At 41.9% G+C, this 19,768-nt stretch overlaps 1 protein-coding gene across 2 annotated transcripts in view; it reads left to right on the top strand.

Annotated features, from left to right (window-relative positions):
* Positions 1–1,558: 1,558 nt before the first annotated feature.
* The window catches only part of KBTBD12 (kelch repeat and BTB domain containing 12), a 72,685-nt gene continuing 54,475 nt past the window's right edge, over positions 1,559–19,768 (top strand). Inside the window, exons 1-4 of one of the 2 annotated variants that reach the window (XM_047782481.1) lie at positions 1,559–1,634; positions 6,192–6,292; positions 13,332–14,513; positions 18,093–18,363. In XM_047782481.1, the coding sequence (XP_047638437.1) occupies positions 13,444–14,513; positions 18,093–18,363 (1,341 nt within the window). In that variant the 5' untranslated portion in view covers positions 1,559–1,634; positions 6,192–6,292; positions 13,332–13,443. The remainder of the gene's footprint in view (positions 1,635–6,191; positions 6,293–13,331; positions 14,514–18,092; positions 18,364–19,768) is intronic. The other variant, XM_047782473.1, reaches the window with a different exon arrangement.

Below are 19,768 nucleotides of genomic sequence, written 5' to 3'. Positions count from 1 at the left end.
CCTCAAAGGGAGGGCTTACCCCTCTCCTGTCCTCCTGGCTGCAGCCTGTGGACCAAGGTGACACTCTGCTGGGGCAGTAACTCTGGAGCTACCCGGAGGCTCAGGATCCTTCTGCCAGGCAGTTGTGTGGAAGAGAAATTAATTTCCTTCCTCTTAGGGGATTATCACTCAAATTCTTTGTTAGAGAGGCTAAACCCATACATCTTAACTTACACAATACATAAGACACTAATCACTGCTTAATAATGCAACAACGTTAACAATGTTCCCTCATAGTGCAGCTGGCTAAGGATCCAGTGCTGTCACTGCAGCAGCTGGAGTCACTGCTGTGGTACAGGTTCTATCCCTGGCCTGGGAACTTCCACATGCCACAGGAGCAGCCAAAAATAATAATAATATAGCAAACAATGTCATGCTTGTGTTAAGAAACTACTTGGACGCCACCTCTAATGAGATTTGATTATGCATGTACTCGAGTTTTGAGGATTTCGTTGCTGGGGAAAAGGAAATAATCTTGGGGTGTGGAGAAAAACTTGGCTTCCAGAAGGTTCATGACATTTCAAAAACCCTCAAATCTATACAATTAAGTTTTATGCTGCCTTGACCACCCAAAGGCTGGGCTATCTGAGTGGTTTATCATCACAGGAGTGGAAAGGCGCCATTTAGTAGACAGGCAAGTATCTCCCTCCTCCAGGCCTCTCTGTGACAGAGTCTTAAAGCAGAAGAGCCTCCAAAGAAATGTGGTCCCGTCTCTGGCTCAGGACAGGACACAATCAATATTATCAGGAAGAGGAGGCTTCTGACCCACTTTCAAGATCTTTGCATTTGCTAACACACACCTCATCAGGGGAAAACACGTGGGTTACTTGATAGTTATCAAAGTACTTTCACGCCCATCAGCTCTATTTCATCCTCCTAATAACCAGGATGTGAGCCAGATGCATTATGCTTTGCTGGCTGTGCTCCACGAATCTGAGTTACTCTGCAAGGTCATGAGGCTGTAAAGAGCTGAGCCGAGCTAGGACACCAGGTAAGGCCCTCCTTCCTGTCACTTACCGTCTTTGCCTCTCCATCACCCAAATCAGTGACCACTCCCTGACCATCTGTTCTCTGGAGGGCCAAAGCCAGCAAGTTAGTGGACAGAGCTCATGGCGTCTGGGAGCTTTCAGGCTGGATGGGGCAATGTGCCAGTTGTGTACACCTGGCTACAATGTGACACCGTGCTGGGTGCGCACCGTGTGACGGCACAGGCCACAGTGCTGAGCCCTTCAGGATACAAGAGACAATAAGGACCAAAATATGTAGGTGTGGTAACTGCCAGAACCCCTGCCCTCCCATGCTAACCCTGAGGTACACACATACACGTACACATATGTATGCACACACAGCAGCCTGCGGGCCTGGGCACGAAGTCCTGACGGCCGGGACGGGGTGCAGAGAGAGCGCACCTGTCAGGCCGCGGAGCTGCCAGCGCTCCCCCTCCCCCAGCCCCGCAGGCGCCCATGCCCCCTCCCCGCACATCTATTTATATCGCTCTACCAGCCCGGCCCTTATTGGGCAGCGCCTGCCGTTTCGGTGCCATCGCGGAGGCCCCGGCAGAGGATTGCGTCCGCGCCCGAAGAGCCGGCAGCCCTGTAAGTAACGGCAACCAGGCGGAGGAGGACCCCTCGTGGCCCGGGCCCCTGCATCTCTGCTCCCTCAGCTCCTGGCCCTTGGCCGCGAGCGCCTCTGTCTGCAGGTCCCGCGGCCCTCCCGGAGCCCAGGACTGGCCTGCACTGTACCTGCCCTTGCCGTGCCGGCCACGCTCCTAACTGCAGACTAAGGGGTCTAATTGTTCTGCGCGCCCCCATGATTGTTAAAGTTAACTGACAGCTCCTTGAAAACCCAGCCACATTTTTTTCAGGTGGCAGGGGGTGAGAATCTTCCAGACAGAGAACAACATGCGTAGGCATGAGCATTATAGTTGGGAGTGGGTCTGTTACTACTAAGAGATGAAAAATACAAGGAAGGAGCTTTAGGAGACAAGCAGGAGGGGCTGGGAGGTGCTAGACTGTGAGGGGCCCTGTAGCACCTGAATCGGGGAGGGGGGCAGTGCTGGTGAGAGTAGGATCGAGGTAATTTTTTAAATGTGGGGTAATGATTCATACATGATAGTCACCAGCTTACGGAAGGGCCATGTTTTAAGCACTGGAACTGAGACATCATTTTCTGATGTCATGTTGACAGACAGTATTTGGCTTGCCAACCAAAATCCATCGAATGGATTAAGACAGACCTTAAGTATACTATTTCTCAGGTTTTCAGTTTTTTAATCGATAAAATTCCAGGCTTGGCTGTTGATCACCTCTGTCATTTCAAATTATAATTTACTCACCATACTGAACATTTCTTTGGAAAAGAAATATGGATTAATTTGGGAATCCAGTAACTTCTTTGCCGGCCAAAGCAGGAGTAGGAAGGAATTATTTCTGCCTTTCCTCCAGAGCAGTTCTCATTCAAACTGGATAAAGCTTTTGCATTTTCCAATCACTCATAAGTTGGCCTGCCTAAACTTTGACAGGTTAAAAGGAAAATTCATAATGTATCTATGTGTCCTGTCCCCCCACATACACACACACATGTTTACAGTGTGGGTTTCAAAGTTGTAAGGTACTCTACTGTCAATACAATTTTTAATTTTAAACTTAGTTTATGCAATATTTGATATGCAGAAAGGCATAAGGAGTAATAAAATGTGTGTCCAGTAACTGACATACAGCTGGTGAAGTTAAATACTGATTATGCAGTTGAAACCCTTGTCACCCTTCTCCAGTTGCACCCACTTCCTTCCACACTTCCTGAAGGCAACCCTGTCCTGAACTTGGTGTTTATAACAACCTTTCATTTCTTTATATTCCACCACAGGTGTATGTATCCTCAAAGAATTTATAATTATTTTAACTTTATTTTGATATAATTTCAAACTTACAAGAAAGTTCTAATAATACTACCAAAATCTCCCATATACAGTTAACAGATTCCCTAATTGTTTATATGTACTTTGTCTTAAATATATCATCCACATTTACTCTGTTAGGATGTATAAAGTTGTTCTGAGTATTTTAAACAAGCTATCAGTCGCACACAGCCTCTATTCTTCCACAGTTTTTTTTTCGCACTTTGTGAAATTTATCCATGCTGATACATGTAGCTCTAGTTCATTCTTTTTTATGCTATACAATATTCTCTTGAGTGAATATCCTACAGTCTCTCCCATTAATGGATATTTAGGTTATTTCCAAATTTTTGCTATTTCAAACAGTACTGCTATGAATTTAAACTAGTCTTACCTTTAGCAAAATGTGGAGGCATGGTCATGTATCAATTGTTATTTAGAAAAAATAGCAATTTTAACAACAATGTAAAGATTATAAAATTAAACATCGTAGAAACAAAGCATTAATATTTTTATGCCACATTAACATTTACGGCAGTTTCTGTCTTAAAACTAAATATACTGGACATGGGTATAACTGCATTTTGGATTTGCAAAATAATAAGGCTTTATTCTTGTGATTTATATTTATCTTTGCTACTCATTTTTTCTCCATTATTATGGGTACTATTAATATGAATGCTCCAATTCAGTCTTCTATAAATTGGAGCAGAGAATAACTTCCCATTGATATCCTTGAGAACATTTATACAATTTTATTTTGCTGATGAAAGGAGAATGCCCTCTGTGCCCTCATGACAAGAGAATGTTGCTGTCAGCATCTTTTATTTGTGAGCTGTGTCTGTACCCACAGGCACTTTGTATATGGACCCAAACATTGTTATTGTTTGAAAATCATGTGTACAGGTATCCCCAGCTTCAGCTTTACCAAGCAAATTTTACCAAGCAAATTACATATTGTACATGTATGACCCTATTTAATTCTCCCAACTATTCTCATATAATTCTCAAAATAATCTCAGGTAAGGAAACAGAAAGAGGCTAAAAAACTTGCTTGTGTTGTTAAATGGTAGAGCGAGGTCTCAGAGCCCAAGTCACAGTAACCCAAGCCAAGAGCCCATGTTTCTAACCTCTGAGTTACCCTCTGCTACACCACTGTGAGCACTTGGCTACAAAGGACTGACTTAACTACTTTGTTGATATACAGTATGCCCATTTTACAGGTGCAGCAACAAAGATCTAGAAAAGTTACATAATTTAAAGATCTAAACTGAAATTCAGACTCGACTGATTTACTTCAGAGCCCCCATCTGCAGTGCCAAATCTTTCATGTACCTTATGTGTACAAGAAACAATGCTGAGAATGTTTGTCAAATATGGTGGCTAATTTAACTGCCCAAGTATTTTTCAGAATTTCCACCAGTAAATTCATCTGGTCTGTAAATCTATAGCAATTTGAGTGACTTTCAGGGGTTATATAAAAGGCAATTAGAATGAAGGGCTAGTTAACAAATATATATGCCGCACTAAAAAAATTCTTAAATGTTTCTTCTGAATGTTTGAAACAGTTATTTCTGTTTTAAAAGAATTTGTTGTTGTTGAAGCCAATGTTTGGGATGGAGAAGCTGCATCAAGAAACTGATTGATATTTGGGAACCTTGGGGACAACCAAATAATCTTTTTAAAATAAGAATCTGACTGTTCCCCTTCTCAGAACTCTTCAGCCAGGTTTAAGCAGAGAATTGGAGACTAGGCACCAGACTGGATACTATCCCACTCATATCTATAAAGTGGACTTGTTTGCAATGGTGGGGCCAGGTGTTGCCCTGCCCCCCATTTTGTATAGCCCATGAGCTAAGAATAAATTTTATCATTTTAAAATGGCTTTTTAATATCAAAATATGAATAATATTTCACAACATGAAATATATGTGTAATTCAAGTTTCAGCATCCCTAAAAAATCTTATTGGCACAGAGCCACTGTCATCTGTTTATGTATGGTCTCTGGCTACTTCTGCATTGGAACAGCAGAGCTGAGTTAAGACAGAAACTGTGCAAAGCCTGAGTTATTTCCTCTCTGCCCCCGGTTTGGCACTTTGGAGTCAGGCGGAACTGGGTTCAAGGCTCAGTTCCTGAACCAGTAAAATGCTGTGGCCATTTAAGAAGAGGTAAACTTGGAAGAGTGACTGAGTGATTTTTGCCTTCTTTCAAGGAGAAAAGAGAATAAGTAGAAGTTTCTGTGGTTCTTTTAGTTGACAGTGTAATAATAGAAAATGTTAGAATGTACCGAAAGTGAAATTTTATAAAAGATGTAATTGCAGTTGCCTCAGACGGCCTTTTCCCAATATTCTTGTATATGCTTCCATTACTAGTTAGGACTCCTAAGTGCCAGTAACAGCTTTCCCAATCCTACTAGCTTAAACAATCACAGGGAGTTCCCATCATGGCGCAGTGGAAATGAATCCGACTAAGTACCATGAGGTTGCAGGTTTGATTCCTGGCCCCGCTCGGTGGGTCAAGGATCCAGCGTTGCCATGAGCTGTGGTGTAGGTCGCAGACACGGCTTGGATCTGGTGTTGCTATGGCTCTGGCATAGGCCAGCAGCTACAGCTCCGATTAGACCCCTAGTCTGGGAACCTCCACATGCCACGGGTGCAGCCCTTAAAGGACAAAAAAAGACAAACAAACAAAAAACTAGGAATGGTTCTCTCTCCAGACTTAAAAATACATATATGAGACAAGTTTTGAGCTTCCTGCTCTGAAATTTTTACCTTCCTTTCTGTACTGGCTTTGTTCTTGCTGGCTGTGAGGACACAGCTGCAGCAGGTCCAGGCCACTTCTCTTTGTGACACATGGATGCTCTCAGCTGTTAAACCAGAGACCAAGCCAATCAGGCCAATCTCAGGTCTCACACCAGCCCAAGCACCAGTCCCAGTGGTGAGGGTTTGGGAGTCAGTTCCTCCCTCCCCCCAGCTGCACCAGGGAAGGCAGGCTGGATGCTAAGGGAAAGCCAATATCGTCCACTATAGAGTTGTTTATATTACATAAAATGTGTATATAAAGAAAAAATAGTCCATAATGTACTGGTTATTCTATGTTTAACTGCTCCTTGAAACTAATGCCACATATTTTTTTTTATTAAACTAGCCCCTATGCCAAAAAATTCAACAGGGTGGCTTGGTTCTTGCCTGAAAGATATCAAATCCTAGGTTGTGGTCACAACAGTTGTTTCCCCAGCATCTCCTTTCTTCCTAGAACATCAAGATCAACACCTCAGGAACTGATTAGTCTGAACTACCTGCACTGTGTTAGGTCATGTGGTCCTCTCTGGAAGATGCTCTTGGCCCTCTAGCATTGTAGGTATTGGTACCTTGGGAGGGTTTCTGTGTATCAGTACAAATGGATAGAAAATCTTAAAATAATTATTTCCTTATAAGAAAGATTTATCCTTTTTAGCTTGAAATAACAGCCCCATCTATAAAGTTGATTAATGTGTTTATGTATAAAGAAGGCTGCATAATGTAATTTGGACTAATCATAATGTGTTGTAGAAAAGCTCAGAAATGTAATGATCTTTTAATTACCCATAGCTGGATTCTCAATAAATCTAAACCAAATAAAGCAAAAAAGCAAAAGTTCACTTTTAACCTGCAAGCCTTTGCAAAGAAAATCTTAGGCTTTTATTGAAATAAAACCAAGCCATTAATGCCAGAAAGTCCGGCAAGCAGGGTTTTACTCATATTTCAAGTATACAGATTCTAAGATCGGCTAGTTTTTATAATTCTACACCCTTCAACACAGTGATTTTTAGATCTTATAGTTGCCATTATGTAATTAAAGTTTCCTATCATGCTTAACACCTGTTTCCTGAAATGAACTTTAATTCAAGACTGAAAAAAGTGCCGTATCTCCTTGAGACATATGAGATTTCTATCCTTTACAGGATTACAGAAATTTTAAAAACTTATAACATTTATGGCTGACAAATTTTGCTTTCAGTGTTGAAATTACCACCTCCCCTCCTTTCTTAATTCCCAGTGCCATCATTGTGTATTCTTATTCCAAGCAGCTTATAGCCAGGCTATACCTGGAGGGGATGACAGACTTCAGATCCTCGCTCACATGTCAAGGATGCCACTCTAGGAAGGTCCTGCTTTAAATCAAAACAACCAAGTAGTGTCCCTGAAACATCCTGCTTCTGTCCCCACCCCCAGGGAAAGGGAAACTGAGACAGCCAGTTAATAAAGAATTTTAATTAGAAGAGTTTCTTTCAGGCAAGAGGTGACTCTGCCTTTGCCCCTGTGAGGGAGGGGACAGAGAGGAGCTGAACAAGTGAGGGAGGGAAACAGGGTGACTTTTGCTCATTTTCTAAGTTTAGGATGATTTAGCTTCAAGTTTCAAGTATTGCAAATTCTCAGATCAAGACATACTTGGTTGATTTTCCAAAGCAGTTTTGAATTGTTTGCCCCATAGTGAAGTTTGAGCAGGATTTTAGTGGAGTTTTTTTTTTTTTCCCAGCCAGCCTACACACCTCAGTTGTGATTTTGTGGATTGACAGCATTTGAGTGCATTTTGGGGAATGGTGCACATAGCTTTTCGGTAAAGTTGCATCTCCTCAGAGAGAATATTACCTGATGCCCCCGTATCCTCTGACCACAACTGGAAGGGGACTTGCAAAAGGTCTTAGCACTCACTTCTCTCATCATTCACCTTGGGAGGGAGGACTTTCCAGCCCTCCTAGAAAAATCTCCACTGCTAATTCAGAAAATATTGTTAGTTGTTAATGATTGACTGCTGCAATCATCGACATTATTTTTAGACACCAAAGTAGTTGTTTTAAGCTGCTTTATTCTTTTTTATTACTCAATGAATTTATTACATTTGTAGTTGTACAATGATCATCACAATCCAATTTTATAGGATTTCTATCCCACATCCCCAGCACATCCTCCCACACGCCAAACTGTGTCCTTTGGAAACCATAAGTTTTTCAAAGTCTGTGAGTCAGTACCTGTTCTGCAAAGAAGTTCAGTCTGTCCTTTTTTCAGATTCCACATGTCAGTGGAAGCATTTGATGTTGGTGTCTCATTGTCTGACTGACTTCACTCAGCATGATAATTTCTAGGTCCATCCATGTTGCTAAAAATGCCAGTATTTTAAGCCTTTTAAGGCTGACTGATATACCATTGTGTATATGTACCACATCTTCTTGATCCACTCCTCTGTCGATGGACATTTAGGTTGTTTCCATGTCTTGGCTCTTGCAAATAGTGCTGCAGTGAACATGGGAGGACATGTGTCTTTTCGAGTCATGGTTTTCTCTGGATAGATGCCCGGGAGTGGGATTGCTGGATCCAATGGTAGTTCTATTTTTAGTTTTCTGAGGAATCTCCATACTGCTTTCCACAGTGGTTGCACCAATTTGCAATCCCACCCACAGTGTAATAGGGTTCCTTTTTCTCCACACCCTCTCCAGCACTTATTGTTTGTTGACTTTTTGATGATGGCCATTCTGGCTGGTGTAAGGTGGTACCTCATAGTGGTTTTGATGTGCATTTCTCTAATAATGCGTCATGTGTTTTTTGGCCATCTGTATGTCTTCTTTGGAGAACTGTCTGTTTAGATCTTCTGCCCATTTTTTGATGGGGTTGTTTGTTTTTTTGGTATGGAGCTGCAGAAGGTGTTTATAAATCTTGGAGATGAATCCCTTGTCAGTTGATTGATTTGCAAAGATGATCTCCCACTCTGTGGGTTGTCTTTTCGTTTGGTTTAGGGTTTCCTTTGCTATGCAGAAACTTTTAAGTTTGATTAGGTCCCATTTGTTTATTTTTGTGTTTATCGTCAATACTCTAAGAGGTGGATCTGAGAAGCTGTTGCTGTGGTTTATGCCAGAGAGTGTTTGGCCTATGTTTTCCTCTGAGAGTTTGATAGTGTCTGGGCTTCTGTCTAGGTCTTTGATCCATTTGGAGTTTATTTTGGTGTATGGTGTTAGGGAGTGTTCTAGTTTCATTCTTTCCCATGTGGCTGTCCACTTATGGAACAAGCTGTCCTTTCTTCGTTGTCTATTCTTGCCTCCTTTGTCATAGACGAGTTGGCTGTAGGTGCGTGGGTTGAATTCTGGGCTTCCTGTCCTGTTCCGCTGATCTCTATTCCTGTCTTTGTGCCAGTGCCCCATGGTTTTGATGACTGTTGCTTTGTAGTATAGTCTGAAGTCCGGGCGCCTGATTCCTCCAGCTCCATTTTTCTTTTTCAGGAGGTCTTTGGCTATTCTGGGTCTTCTGTGCTTCCAAAGAAACTTGAAAATCTTTTGTTTGAGTTCTGTAAAAAATGTCCTTGGTGATTTGATAGGGATTGCATTGAGTCTGTAGATTGTCTTCGGTAGTATACTCATTTTGATAGTATTGACTCTTCCAATCCTAGAGCATGGTATGTCTTTCCATGTATTTGCGTCATCTTTGATTGCTTTCATCAGTGTCTTCTAGTTTTCAGAGTACAGGTCTTTTGTCTCTTTAGCGCTTCTCTCTCTCTTTTTCTTTTTTTCTCCGTTTCTTGGGCTGTTCCCATGGCATATCAGTGTCTTCTAGTTTTCAGAGTACAGGTCTTTTGTCTCTTTAGCGCTTCTCTCTCTCTTTTTCTTTTTTTCTCCGTTTCTTGGGCTGTTCCCATGGCATATGGAGGCTCCCAGTCTAGGGGTCTAATCAGAGCTGTAGCTGCCGGCCTGTGCCAGAGCCACAACAACACGGGATCTGAGCTGCACCTGTAACCTACATCACAGCTCACAGCAATGCCGGATCCTTAACCCACTGAGTGAGGCCAGGGATCGAACCCGCAACCTCATGGTTCCTAGTCGGATTCGTTAACCACTGAGCCACGATGGGAACTCCCAGCTGCATCCCATAGGTTTTGGAGTGTTGTATCTTTGTTGTCATTTGCTTCTAGGTATGTTTTAGTTTCCTCTTTGATGTCTTCAGTGATCCATTGGTTGTTTAGTAGCATGTTGTTTAGTCCCCACGTGTTTGTGTTTTTTGCAGTTGTTTTCTTGTTGTTGATTTCCAGTGGCCTAGCGTTGTGGTCAGAAAAGATGCTTGATGTGATTTCAATTTTCTTAAAGTTACCAAGGTCTGATTTGTAGCCTAGGATGTGATCAATCTTAGAGAATGTTCCATGTGCACTTGAGAAGAATGTGTATTCTGTTGCTTTTGGATGGAATGTCCTGTAAAAGTCCATCTGGTCTAATGCTTCATTCAGGGCCTGTGTTTCCGTATTGATTTTCTGTCTCGATGATCTGTCTGTCCATTGCTGTAAGTGGGGTGTTAGAGTCCCCCACTATGATTGTGCTATTGTCGATTGGTTCTTTTAAGGTTGTTTAGCAGTTGCCTCATATATATTGTAGTGAGCCTATGATGGGTGTGTAGATATTTAAAGTGGTTATCATCTTCTTCTTGGATTGATCTTTTGATCATTATGTAGTGACCTTCCTTGTCCCTTAAAATATTCTTCATTTTAAAGTCTATTTTGTCTGATGTGAGTATTGCTACTCCAGCTTTCTTTGATTCCTGTTTGCATGAAATATTTTCTTGCATCCTCTCACTTTCAATTTGTTTGTGTCCCTGGAAGTAAAGTGGGTCTCTTGAAGACAGCATATACACAGATCTTGTTTTTGTACCCATTCAGCCAGTCTGTGTCTTTTGGTTGGGGCATTAGTCCATTAACATTTAAGGTAATTATTGATATGTATGTTCTTTTTGCCATTTTATTAATTGCTTTGGATTTGTTTTTGTTGCTCTTTTTTCTTCCCTTTTTCTCTTGTTCTCTCCTCTTGTGGTTTGATGACTATCTTTAGTGTTGTATTTGAGTTGATTTTTCATATTTGTCTGTGTATCAATTGTAGATTTTTGGTTTGCAGTTATTCTGGAGTTTTGATATAGGAGTCTATAGATACACGAGATTGTTTTAAGTTGTTGGTCTCTTGACTGCAAGAGCATCTCCAGTGTCCTGCATTTGTACCCTCCTCTTCTCACGATTTCTGATTTTGGTGGCATAATGGTGCGTGGAGGATTTCGTATCTTTACTGTATACGTGCCTTTCCTGTTGAGCCTTGTCATTTGTGGTATTTTCGTTTCCTATTGCGGCTTTTCCTTTTCTGCCTAGAGAAGTTCCTTTAGTATTTGTTGTAAAGCTGGTTTGGTGTTGCTGAATTCTCTTAGCTTTTGCTTCTCTGTGACGCTTTTGATTTCTCCTTCAAATCTGAATGAGAGCCTTGCTGGGTAAAGTAATCTCGGTTGGAGGTTTTTTTCCTTTCATCACGTTAAGTATATCCTGCCACTCCCTTCTGGCCTGCGGAGTTTCTGCTGAAAAATCTGCCGATAACCTTATTGGGGTTCCCTTGTATGTCATTTGTTTCTTTTCCCTAGCTGCTTTCAAGATGTTCTCTTTGTCTTCAGTTTAGGTCAGTTTGAGTAATATGTGTCTCGGGGTGTTCCTCCTTGGGTTCATTTTATATGGTACTTGTTGGGCCTCCTGGATTTGAGTGAGTGGTTCCTTTCCCATGTTAGGGAAGTTTTTGTCTGTTATCTCTTAGAATATTTTTTCTGTCCCCTTCTCTCTCTCTTCTCCTTCTGGCACCCCTGTAAGATGGATGTTGGTGTGTTTAACGTCGTCCCAGAGTTCTCTGAGACTCTCTTCATTTGTTTTCAATCTTTTTTCTCTTTTCTGTTCTGCATCCGTGATTTCCACTAATCTGTCCTCCACCTCGCTTATTCGTTCTTCTGCCTCCCGTATTCTGCTGTTGGCTGCTCCTAGTGAATTTTTTACCTCAGTTATTGTATTTTGCATCTCTTCTTGTTTAAGTTTTATATCTTGTATCTCTTTGCTCAGTGTTTCCCGTCAGCTATCCATCTTTGCCTCCAGTTTATTTCCAATGTCTTGCATCATCTTCAGCATCAACAATCTAAAGTCTTTTTCCTGGAGGCTGAGAATCTCCTCATCGCTTAGCTGATTTTCTGGGGTTTTTCCTTTCTCCCTCATCTGAGTTGTAGTTCTCTGTCTTTTCGTCATTATAGGTCTTGGTGACCTTTTTGCAGATAATAGAGTTGTAGCCTCTCTTACCTCTGGGGTCTGCCCCCCTTGTGGCTGAGGTTGGTATGGGGGCTTTCTGTAGGCTTCCTGCTGGGCGGGACTGATGCCTGCCCACTGGTAGGTGGAGCTGATTGCTATCCCTCTGGTGGGTGGGGCTTTGTCTCTGGGTGAGATTGGAGGTGGCCGTGTGCCTGGGGGGTCTTTAGGCAGCCTGTTTGCTGATGGGTGGGCCTGTGACCCCACCTGGATTGTTGTTTGGCCTGGGGCTTCTCACTGCTGGTGGGTGGGGCCATATTTTCTCAAAATATCCACCTCCAGAGAAAGGCACGCTGCTGAATATTCCCGAGAGCTTTGCTTCCAATGTCCTTCCCCCACAACAAGCCACATTCACCCCTGTTTTCCCAGGAGGTCCTCCAAGAACTGCAGTCAGGTTTGACCCAGATTCCTATGGAGACTTTGCTTTGTGCTGGGAGCCGGTGCACGTGAAAGTCTGCGTGTGCCTTTTAAGAATGGGGTCTCCATTTCCCCCAGCCCTGTGGAGCTCCTGCACACAAGCCCCACTGGCCTTCAATGCCAGATGCTCCAGGGGCTCTTTCTCCCAGTGCCAGATCCCACATGTGGGAGCTTGATGCGGGGCTCAGAACTCTTACTCCTGTAGGTGTGTCTCTTTGAAGCAGTTACTTTCCAGTCTGTGGGGCTTCCCACCCAGGAGGTATGGGGTTGCTTATATCGTGTAATCGCCCCTCCTGCCTCTTGTTGTGGCCTCCTCTCTGACTTCTGGAGTAGGATATCTTTTTGAAAATTTCTGGTCCATTTGGTTGAAGATTTCTCAGCATTTGGTTGTTAATTTTGTTGTTTTGGGGAGAGAAGTTTTGCTCAAATCCTTCTATTCCACCATCTTAATCCCATGTCCCTAAACTACTTTATTCTGAATGAATAATATTTACTTATAAATACTTAGCACTAATGCTGCATACTTACATTACAGAGAATGTTTTTGTTAGAAGAGAACTGCTTCTGGGAGTTCCCATCGTGGCACAGTGGTTAACCTGACTAGGAACCGTAAGGTTGCCGGTTCAATCCCTGACCTTGGTCAGTGGGTTAACGATCCGGCGTTGCCGTGAGCTGTGATGTAGGTTGCAGACGCGGCTCATATCCCGCGTTGCTGTGGCTGTGGCATAGGCTGGCAGCTACATCTCTGATTAGACCCCTAGCCTGGGAACCTCCATATGCCATGGGAGCAGCCCAAGAAATGGCAAAAAGACAAAACAAATAAAAATTAAAATGAAAAAAAACTGCTTCTTTTCTTTCCCTCAGGAATGTTATATGACATCTCTGTTGCTCTGTGAGTGATCAGAAACACAAACAGTCCCTCCAGGATTGAGCTACATTCAAAGAAAACTTACTCAGAAACACTGGAAAGTGCACCATGGAGTGCAAGAGTGAGGGAAAAGAAAAATTCCAACATGGCTTGTATCTACTAAACAAAATTAAGAATATGAGAGAACTAGCAGAGATGATTGATGTTGTACTCATAGCAGAAGAGGAGAAATTTCCTTGCCACAGGCTGGTCCTGGCTGCATTTAGTCCTTATTTCAAAGCCATGTTTACCTGTGGACTACTTGAGTGTACTCAAAGGGAAGTCATACTTTATGACATCACAGCAGAAAGTGTGTCAGTGATATTAAATTACATGTACAGTGCGGCTTTGGAGATCAGTAATGCCAATGTGCAAACTGTGGCCATGGCTGCCTATTTTATGCAGATGGAAGAAGTCTTTCAGGTGTGTCAGAAGTATATGATGGACCATATGGATGCCTCGAACTGTGTAGGTATCTATTATTTTGCAAAGCAGATTGGAGCTGAAGATTTAGCTGATCAATCGAAGAAATATTTATATCAGCACTTTGCTGAGGTGAGCTTACATGAAGAGATACTAGAAATTGAAGTGCACCAATTTCTGATGCTTATTAAATCAGATGACCTGAACATAACCAGAGAAGAGAGCATTCTGGACCTAGTTCTGAGATGGGTAAATCATAACCGAGCACTGCGCACAGAGCATCTCGTTGAGCTTCTGAAGCAAGTTAGGCTGCAACTGATAAGTCCTTCTTTTCTAAGACAAGCCCTGAGAAGGAACACAATGCTTCTGTGTGATGCAGGTTGCATTGACATCATTCAAAATGCATTCAAAGCCATCAAGACTCCCCAGCCACATGCTCTCAATCTGCGTTACGGCATGGAGACCACCAGTCTTTTGCTTTGCATTGGTAACAATTCTTCAGGAATCAGGTCAAGACACAGGAACTACGGGGATGCCAGTTTTTGCTATGATCCTGCATCACGCAAGACCTATTTCATTTCATCTCCCAAGTATGGGGAGGGTTTAGGCACCGTGTGTACTGGTGTCGTCATGGAAAACAACACTATCATTGTGGCTGGCGAGGCAAGTGCCTCTAGACTCTCCAGACAAAAGAGCAAGAATGTTGAAATCTACAGGTTTGTATCTAGCAGTATGCTTGCTAAGTCTGTTTTCATTGTCTTGCTTTGACATTAGCAGCAGTGGAAGAAAGTCCTGCTGAGTGATAGCATCCTAAATTACCCTGTCATCACATATTTTTACATATAGGTAAAATTAATAATGAAGTCATCCACATTTTCAAATTATTTTTTCTCTCCCTTTAATTGTTAAGAACATATAGTTGAATTTGCATATGTTAAATGTATGGGTTTTATGATTCCACTGTATATTATCACTCTTAACTTTCATTATTTATTCATATAACTGTTTTGTTTTTGAAGAGCTGGATATAACTTTTAATAAGAAAAAAATTAACACTGACTCCTTTGAACTGACTTTTTTGAGTTCACAATTCAGAGTAATAAGTAATTTTTTTCTTGACCAAAATTACTACTTGCCTGTCAGTTTTCCTTCTGTACCCCTGACTTGTGGGTCTTTCTTGAACCTCCAGTAGTGTAAAATGTGTGCCGGGCATGAATGCTTCAGTTCTAGAATCGTAAGAGGAACAGGAGCGTCTGTGAGAAGCAGCCTGTCATTGTGGATCTTGTATGTGAGGATGAAAAGACTTGTTTGTTGCTATTCAGCAAGAATTCAGCTCTTAAATCTAACCAGGGAAATAAAAACTGAGTCCACAGGCTCTCAAGTTCTCCTTATAGACCCCTCCCTGACCCCAGGCCTGTATCAGAGTTTTCTCAGACTTTTCAGTGGCAAGTAACAGTGAAGGGGGGCAGAGGAAAAATGAGAGGTTGGCTGTTTTTCTGTCATCTCTCAGCAATGCTCTGCCTGCGGTGACAGAGTGAGCGGTCACTGAGCAGGGGAATCTGGGCCTCTGACAGGGTGACAGAGGGCCCTCCGCACTCTAGGTCAGATGCTCTTCTTTCCACCTCGGGTTCTCTAAGCAGCTCTTTCTTCCCCATAGATGGTCCATAACACTGCCATCAGAGTTAACACTTAAGTGTCCAGCCCAGCCAGGTGTGTGTTTTGATCCTCACACATCTTTCCTCACAACCGATTTGAAAGCCTGCTCCCCTGTCCAGGCTTTCAAATCAGTTGTGGACACCCCGCATCTTCTTGCTTATCCATCTTGAGCTCACCCAGGTTTCTGTCACCAACAGCTCTTCCACTTTGGTCAGAATTAGGGTAAAAGTATCAGTTGCCCTCTTTTCCTCCAGCAATGGAATTGTCAGCAAGGCAATAAAGATTACCAGAAGCTCTGCTTGGGGCTTACATAATACGCCCAGCAGACGCCTGCACAGGTCAAGTCCTGTAGTTCTACTGAAGGTCACTGTAAGGCCAGGTTTGCGATGGGGTGAGAAATTCTCATCTTTGGTATTTTCCTACCATTAGCCCTTTTACTTTTGCCAAGAGGCTCTTCAATTGGCCTCTGCTTTAGTTCAGAGATTTCCCTGCAGAAGTGTTTCTTTTTGACTCAAAAGAGGAAGAAGACTAGTGCTCTAGTAGCAATGACTAGTAGGTCATTTCTTTATAAAAAAAAAATACACCTTTTCATCTCTTTTAACTGTCTCTCATACTTTAGTAGACAGACAGCTGAGGATATGTGTTGTCTTTAAACTGTCAACCTCTGTGAATATTGAATGCTTTTGTCACTATTATTTCCTTTGTTATGCCATATCCAAAATAATAAGTTTTATAGTTTTATCTGGACATCTTCTCTCCACATTTTTAGTTCAAAATGTTAAAACAAAATCAGATAAGCAAGTTGCCCAACAAACATGTACTTCTCAACCTTAAGGAGATATATTTTGTTTTTGGCCTCTTTTCTTAAACCATGTCTCAGAAAACCAAAACCCATTTTTTAGTTCTATATTTATTTATTTATTTATTTATATTTATTTATTTGTCTTTTGTCTTTTCAGGGCTGCACCTGAAGCATATGGAGGTTCCCAGGCTAGGGGTTGAATCGGAGCTATAGCTGCCAGTCTCTGCCACAGCCACAGCAACGCCATATCCAAGTGTCTGTGACCTACACCACAGCAACTCCAGATCCTTAACCCACTGAGCAAGGCCAGGGATCAAACCCGAAACCTCATGGTTGCCAGATGGATTCGTTTCCACTGTGCAATAACAGGAACTCCTTAGTTCTATTTATATATCATTATCTTTGCTTCAGTAGCCCCCATCTCTTTTAAAATCCAGTACAATTAAAAATAGTGTTAGAGCATCCAGCGTTGCTATGAGCTGTGGTGTAGGTTGCAGATGCGGTTCAGATCACACATTGCTGTGGCTGTGGTGTCGTAGGCTGGCAGCTATAGTTCCAATTTGACCCCTAGCCTGGAACCCTTCATATGCCACGGATGCAGCCCTAAAAAGCAAAAAATATATAAAAATAAAAATAAATGGTAGTAAAAATACTCCCTGTGGTACTTGGGGCTTCGGTTCCCTACCTGGAAGCACACTGCAGGCGGCTGTCATAAGGTTTGATCAATGTCTGCATCCAGTTTGTGGCAAGCCAGACTAGACATGCTGGCTGGAAGGAAGCCTGAAGTAAAAAGTCATCTCTGGGGAAGAATGTAAGAAAACAGCTGGGGATGGGGAAGGCTCCTGTAATAGGATTAACTGTCAAACATTTGAAGCAAAATAAGTTGCCTATACTTAGAAATTTTACTCTGTGTTGAACATATGTAATTTCTTCATTTGTTTCCCAACAGAACAAATTTTCTTCCTTATTTTACACATTTTTCTGGGTTTGGTTTATTGTTTTATTTTGCTTTAGTTTTGAATTCCAAGTATACTTTCTGGATTTTCTAGGGCACATCTAATTTCACATATTTTTTATCCACCTGTCTCCATAAGTACTTTTGTCCTTAGACTTGTGTTCCAATCATAATCAGAGAAAATAGACTTAACATCATCAAGAGGCGAGACAGAGGATGGCCTCAGACTCGTGTACTTAGGGACTATGTAATGCCATATGTGCATGCACACACACCACACACACACACACACACACACACACACGATTACTTAATGTGTTGGACTCTAGGAGGTGTTGAGAGACCATTTACACTGCTCTTCTCCCAGGACTCTTCTCAGACTGACATAATTATTCAAGGTAGAAAGTACTGAAATTATCATATCTAATGGATAGATTAAAATAGATGCTAAAAGCCCAGCAGACCCCTACAGGCAGGTTTTTAAAACTAGAGTGCTCCTGACTCTGTTCTAAGCTGGTTAGAACCACAAGAACAATTCTTAAAGTTCTGTATATCCTACATCACCCCATTAGAAATCTGAATTGAAATATTTCCAGATTCTCTGCTCTAAAACTGATTTTTTTAGTATTAAAGTGAAACTTCTTGTCCACAAAATAGGACATTTAAATTTTTTCTTTATTTTTACTTATTCTCTTTTAGCAAATGATTTTCTTGGCCTCCAAAAGCACAAACATTTACTGCTATTTTATATTGATGCTTTTTTCATCTCCAATTAAAAGAACAAAATCATGTTGTTTTTAATTGAAAAGGAAACAAGTGTGTTTCTTTGGCGAGTTGTTTCTATATTAACTCTAATCCTGGGTTCTCTCTATTAATTTACAGGTATCATGATAGAGGCAACCAGTTTTGGGAAAAGTTATGCACAACTGAATTTCGAGAGCTCTATGCTCTGGGCAGTGTCAATAATGACCTCTATGTCATAGGAGGACAGATGAAAATTAAAAACCAGTATCTTATTACAAACTATGTTGATAAGTACTCTGCAGAACGGGACAGTTGGAAAAGGGTGGCTCCCCTTCCACTACAATTGGCGTGTCATGCTGTAGTAACAGTGAATAATAAACTTTATGTGATTGGAGGCTGGACCCCTCAGGTTAAGAAATTTCCTGGATACTTCATTGGCATGGCTGAGCTGAGTCTGGCTGCTATGTTGAGAAACGTTGCAGTTGTTGCATACTAAAAGAGTGTAACTCACATTTTGGTGAAAAGCTTTTAAATTCTAGAATATTAAACTGAAGATTTTTTTTTTAATAATAGTTCTTAAGAGTCAGGTTTTTGTTTGTTTGTTTTGTGTTTGTTTGTTTGTTTTTTCTCCTTTTAGGGCCGCACCCGAGGCATGTGGAGGTCCCCAGGCCAGGGTCCAATCAGAGCTACAGCTGCTGGCCTACGCCAGAGCCGCAGCAATGCCAGATCTGAGTCGCGTCTGCAACCTACACCACAGCCCACAGCAACACCAGATCCTCAACCCACCGAGCAAGGCCAGAGATTGAACCCGCAACCTCATGGTTCCTAGTCCGTTTCGTTTCTGCTGCACCATGACAGGAACTCTTAAACTGAAGGTTTGACAATGTCAACGCAGCTAAGGAGAGTGAACTTAAAGTGTGTTATTCATAGATAGGGCTTCATTTGGTATTGGTGCTGGTCATCACAACTTTCCCATTCTTGTGATTATGAAAGATTCACTGAGGGTTGTCTGTCAGGAGCATCTTAGGCAGGAGGCAGAGAAGCTGGGTCCCCATCCCAGTTCTGTCTGCTTAAAGCTCTGTGACCAAGCCAGTAACTCTTAGGTCTTTTTCATTTTCAAGTTCTGAATCTAAGTGGGACTTCAGAATGCTTATCCTGTAATGGCACAGCCATTTCCATAAACATACACTGTGGCTTTAAGCACTTCCTGTCTTTGCGTCAGCAGACAGAGAAATGGGAGATTTTTGAGGCCCAGAAGGGGGAGGCAAGGCATAATGGAAAAGTCAGAAAGCTAGGACCACAATGGCCCTTTCTTTCTCTTTGGTGTCCCTTCCTGTGGCTTGGGGCTCTCACAGAAGTTTCACTCCAGCTGCCTCCTTCCCTGGCCACCTGATCTTTCTAGTAAAAATTAGTCTTACCAGCTCATTGCTGTCCCCATGACATAAAATATTTTATTTTTTCCTGTATGATTTCTTGCTTTTCCAGATTTGCTTCATGATAAAACTGAAGCTGTTTGCAATCATTTCATAAGCTTGGCTTTTGCATCTTATGATATAGCATACCTGTTTTCAAAAACTTAAACTTCACATTGAATACATTCAAAATTCATGCTATGATGTGTAGGACTGGGTCACTCTGCTGTACTACAGAAATTGGCACAACTTGTAAATCAACTGCAATTTAAAAAAAGAAAAATAAAATTCATGCTCTGTATCAAAAAGTAGCTTAGATTTAATCACAGTCGATAGCTAAGACCTGACAAATTATTTGTATTAAGCTTTTTCTGAACCATTCACTATATAATTCTTTTGCAA

The sequence above is a fragment of the Phacochoerus africanus genome, chromosome 1, assembly GCF_016906955.1.
Source record: "Phacochoerus africanus isolate WHEZ1 chromosome 1, ROS_Pafr_v1, whole genome shotgun sequence".
Taxonomy (NCBI): Eukaryota; Metazoa; Chordata; class Mammalia; order Artiodactyla; family Suidae; genus Phacochoerus; species Phacochoerus africanus.
The sequence above is the reverse complement of the archived record's forward strand: the minus strand, read 5'-3'. Positions and strand labels throughout refer to the sequence as shown.